This window comes from Miniopterus schreibersii, assembly GCF_964146895.1.
Source record: "Miniopterus schreibersii genome assembly, chromosome: 1".
In the NCBI taxonomy this organism is placed as follows: domain Eukaryota; kingdom Metazoa; phylum Chordata; class Mammalia; order Chiroptera; family Miniopteridae; genus Miniopterus; species Miniopterus schreibersii.
The window spans coordinates 26,089,043-26,094,577 of NC_138101.1; the positions used below are offsets into that span (position 1 = coordinate 26,089,043).

Consider the following 5,535-nt stretch of genomic DNA (forward strand, 5'->3'; position numbering starts at 1 on the left):
AAAAAAAAAGGCTAAAAGACTTGATCACTACAAAACCAGCATTATGGGAAATGTTAAAGGGACTGCTATAATTAGAAGTAGAAATAAAGAGAATGAGAAACATATGCATAAAGAAACAAAATGGCGTAGATAAGTACCTTTCCATAATAACCTTAAATGTAAATGGATTAAATGCCTCAATAAACAAGTACAGGGTGGGTGAATGGACAAGAAAATGTGACCCACCTCAGAACAAAACACCCACACAGGATGAGAGTGAAGGGATGGAAAAAAATTTTCCATGGAAGTGGAAATGAAAAGAAAGCTGGGGTAGCAACACTCATATTGGACAAAATAGACTTCAAAATGAAGACCATAACGAGAGACAAGAAAGGTCATTACATAATACTAAAGGGATCAATCCATCAAGAGGATATAACCCTGATAAACATATATGCACCCAACATAAGAGCACCTAAATTTATAAAAAAAACTTCTAGAGGACCTTAAGGGAGAAATCGACAGCAATACAGTCATACTAGGGGACTTTAACACCCCACTGACTTCACTGGATAGATCTTCCAGACAAAAAGTCAACAAGGAAACAGTGACCCTAAATGACACACTAGATTAGATGGATTTAATTGACATTTACAGAACATTCTACCCCAAAGCTGCAGAATACACATTCTTCTCAAGTGCACATGGGTAATTCTCAAAGACAGACCACATGTTAGGACACAAAACAAGTCTCTACAAGTTCAAGAAGACTGAAATCATATCAAGCATCTTCTCGGGTCACAGTGGCATGAAATTAGAAATCAACTACAATAAAAACACTAAAAACCATTCAAACACATGGAGGCTGAAACGCATGTTTTTAAACAATGAATGGGTTTCCCAAGAGATCAAGAAAGAAATCAAAAACTTCCTGGAAACAAATGAAAATGAACACACAATAACTCCAAATCTATGGGACACAATGAAAGCCGTCCTGAGAGGGAAGTTCATAGCACTACCAGCCTATCTCAAAAAACAAGAAAAACTTGTAATAGACTCTCCAACCCTACAACTTAAAACCTTAGAAAGACAACAACAAGAAAAGCCCAGAATAAGTAGAAGGAACAAAATAATAAAGATCAGAGCAGAAATAAATGACATAGAGACTTAAAAAACAATACAAAAGGTCAATGAAACCTAGAGCTACTTCTTTGAAAGATAAACATGATTGATGAACCTTTGGCCAGGCTCATCAAGAAACAAAGAGAGAGGACCCAAATAAACAAAATTAGAAACAAAAGAGGTGAAATAACAACTGACCCAACAGAAATACAAAGGATTATAAGAAAATACTATAAACAACTATATGCCACCAAGCTGGACAACCTGGATGAAATGGATAAATGTCTAGAAAAATACAACCTTCCAAAACTCAATGAGGAAGAATCAAAAAACCTGAATAGGCCCATAACTGCTGAAGAAGTTGAAGCAGTAATCAAAAGGCTCCCAGCAAACAAAAGCCCAGGCCCAGATGGCTTCACAGGGGAGTTTTACCAAACATTCAAAGAAGAATTAACACCTGTCCTCCACAAACTATTTCAAAAAGTCAAAGAGGAAGGAACACTTCCAAACTCTTTTTATGAGGCCAGCATTAGCCTGATTCTAAAGCCAGATAAAGACACTACAAAGAAAGAGAATTACAGGCCAATATCCCTTATGAACAGAGATGCTAAAATCCTCAACAAAATATTAGCAAATCGGATCCAGCAATAAGTTAAAAAGATCATACACCATGACCAAATGGGATTTATTCCAGGGATGCAAGGCTGGTACAATATTTGCAAATCAATAAACATGATAAATCACATAAACAAACTGATAGACAAAAATCACATGATCATATTAATAGATGGAGAAAATATATGGAGCATATTTCACAGATCTAGAACAAACAGTTCGAAAATTTATAAGGAACCAAAAAACACCCCGAATAGCCATGGCAATCTTGAGAAAGAAGAACGAAGTTGGAGGGATCACAATACCAGATATCAAGTTATACTACGAAGCCACTGTAACCAAAACAGCCTGGTACTGGCACAAGAACAGACATATAGATCAGTGGAACAGAACAGAGAACCCAGAAATTGACCCAAGCCATTATGGTCAATTAATATTTGACAAAGGAGGCAAGAACATACAATGGAGTAAAGGCAGTCTTTTCAATAAATGGTGTTGGGAAAATTGGACAGGTACACGCAAAAAAGTGAAACTAGACCACCAACTTACACCATACACAAAAGTAAATTCAAAATGGATAAAAGACTTAAATGTAAAACATGAAACCATAAAAATCCTAGAGGAAAACATAGGTAGCAAAATCTCAGACATGTCTCGTAGCAGTATGTTTGCTGATACATCTCCTAGGGCAAGAGAAACTAAGGATAAAATAAACAAATGGGACTGCATCAAAATAAAAAGCTTCTGTACAGCAAAAGAAACCATCAACAAAATGAAAAGGGAGCCCACTGTATGGGAGAACATATTTGCCAAGGACATATCTGATAAATAGTTAATATACAAAATATATAAGGAACTCATGCAACTTAACAAAAGGAAGACAAACAATCCAATTAAAAAATGGGCAAAGGACCTAAATAGATACTTCTTCAAAGAGGACATACAGATGGCCAAGAGACATATGAAAAAATGCTCAACATCACTAATCATCAGAGTGATGGAAATTAAAACCACAATGAGGTATCACTTCACACCTGTCGGAATGGCTCCATCAACAAATCAATGAACTACAAGTGCTGACGAGGGTGTGGAGAAAAGGGAACCCCGGTACACTGCTGGTGGGAATGTAGACTGGTACAGGCACTATGGAAAGCAGTATGGAGCTACCTCAGATGATTAAAAATTGACTTGCTATTCGACCTAGTGATTCCACTTCTAGGAATATGTCCTAAGGATCCCCAAACACCAATCACAAAGAACTTATGCACCCCTATGTGTGTAGCAGGCAATTTACAATAGCTAAGATCTGGAAACAGCCCAAGTGCCCATCAGTAAATGAGTGGATAAAAAAGCTGTGGGACCTTCACATCATGGAATACTATACAGCTGTAAAAAAGAAGGATCTTTAATCCTTTGGGACAGCATAAAGGGAACTAGAAAGTATTATGCTAAGTGAAATACGCCAGTTACAGAAAGACAAGTACCACATGATCTCACTGATATTTGGAATATAATAAACAAGATAAACTGATGAACAAAATGAATCCATAGACAAAGAAGCATAGAACAGACTGAGGGATCTCAGAGGGAAGGGAGGGAGGGGGGAGTGGGTGGGGAGAGGTTAATCAAAGAATGTTTATAAGCATAACCCATGGACACAGACATTGGTATGGGGAAAGCCTGGGGATGGGATGGATGTGGGGTAGAGGGAATCAATGGGGATAAAAAGGGGACATCTGTAATATTTTCAACAATAAAAAAATTTTTTTAAAAAGATGAAAAAAAGACTATGGCTTCTTTCTTGGGTGCCCTCTCTTACTCTGAGGAATGCCAGCTGCTATACTGTGAGCTCCCCTATGAAAAGACCCACGTGATGAAGAACTGGTATTTCCAGACAATCTCCAGGGAAGTCCTGAGGCCAATCAGCAGCCACAGAGAAAGTCTGGATGGGGATCCTCCCTCAGCTGTGCCTTGAGATGATTATAGGCCCGTCTGACACTGTAATTGCAGAAGTGTGGGATCCTGAGCCAGAGATCTCCAGCGAATATGCCCTCCATGATCACTGCAAACCTGCAGTAGTAAACAAATTCATCATTTTCAGACTAACAGGGGCCTTGAATTATTTAAAGGCACCCATTAATTCAACCAATACTTCCTGAAGGCCTAATCTATCAGATTTTGTTATACAGATAAAATCATAAAAAAGCAGTCGCCAACGTGTGCTTTCATGGACTTTTGCACACAAAAAACAATAAAATATGTCTTATGCCAAATGATGATCATTTCTATGGAGAAAAATAAAGCAAAGAAGCAAGGTAGACAAAGCCCAGTATAAGTAGGGGTTGCAATTTTTGTTAATCCTCACTCTAGGATATGCTTACAGATTTTAGAGAGAGGGAGGGAAAGAGGGAAACATCGATTGGCTGCCTCCTGCACACACCCTGGGGATTGAACCCACAACTTAGGCGTGTGTCATGACCGGGAATCGAACTCACAACCTTTCCATGTAGGGGATGGTGTTCCAACCAACTGAGCCATCCGGCCAGGGCAGGGTTGCAATTTTTAAAACAGTAGCCAAAGCCTTCTCTGAAAAGATGATATGTGAACAAAACTCTGAAAAGTATGATGGAGCATGAGTGGTACTGGATCTGGAGGAAGTTCATTCCAAACAGAGGAAAAAGTGAAAAAGTCTTGATTCAGGAGTGAAATGGATGAGTGTAGAATTTTAAGAGGCCTGTGTACCTTTCTAAGGGTGTTAGCTTTGACTGATGTGAAATAAAAGTCACTGGGTTTTTAAAAGACGAGTGCTATCACTAGGCTAAAGTTTTTAAATGACCATTCTGGCTACTGTGCTTAAAGAATATTGTGTGGAAGGGTAGAGGGGGAAGGCTTGGGGGGACATCAAGTGTAGAAGGAGACAGGCTAGAAAGTCTTTATAATAATCCTAGTGAGTGTGTGGTGGTTCAGACCAGGGAGAGAGAGATGAAGGATGTGAAATGGTCAGATCATGAATATGTTTTAAGAAGATTCAACAGGATTTGTCAGACAATTAAATTAATTCTTAAGGTACACATGTGTGTACTGCCACTGAAGGATACCTAGTATGGATCATTAAGCCAGAATCACACATGCTTCATTAATTCTACTTTCAAATATTTGTTATTCATAATTCCCTGTAATCTATATGCACTATTACACCCTTGCTTCCAGGCATTATAATGACTATTTTGAATGACTTTTTAAAGGTTTCAAATGTATTTTAATTTTTCAATTATGCTACATTTAAATGAGCAGCAGAATGCTTAAGTGACAGGTTGATTTTGAAACAATTTTGTATTACCGCCACTGTGATAATAGTTACTCATCATTCCACTCTATTGGGGTGACTCTGCCAACAGGGGACAGATTCCACCGTATTCCAATCTGTGTGGCTGTAAATATCCACGCAACAACACAGAAAGTGGTTCCACTGGCTAGCACAGTGTTACCATATTTGTCATGAAAATCTGGGGAGTGTTTTCTATGGCTCTGCCTTGCCCCAATTTGCTGAATGCTTCGAATCTTGAGACTTCTTAATATATTTCTAGCGAAGGGAAACATCATGAAGGTGTGATGGGATTTCAGTTGATTGTAGTTGCTGGTCTATTTCCTTATACAGAGACCTGAAAAAACAAACAATGAGCAATGACATCTGATCTGCATTCATTTCCTCCCTCTTTGAATGTTTCTTCCACATCACCTGAGTGTGGCCAGGTATGTGTGTTTTGATATCATGATGTCTGGATTTGAGTCTCAACTCTGCCCCTGATTAGATGTGAT

The 5,535-nt window shown here is 38.4% G+C and overlaps 1 protein-coding gene across 1 annotated transcript; it reads right to left on the minus strand.

The window, feature by feature from the left end:
* Nucleotides 1-5,073: 5,073 nt before the first annotated feature.
* On the minus strand, nt 5,074-5,319 carry COX7B2 (cytochrome c oxidase subunit 7B2; the record flags this gene model as incomplete). The annotated part of the gene is made up of 1 exon (XM_081145805.1): nt 5,074-5,319. The coding sequence occupies one exon, from the start codon at nt 5,317-5,319 to the stop codon at nt 5,074-5,076; it is 246 nt and encodes an 81-aa protein (XP_081001931.1).
* Between the last annotated feature and the right edge of the window lie 216 nt (nt 5,320-5,535).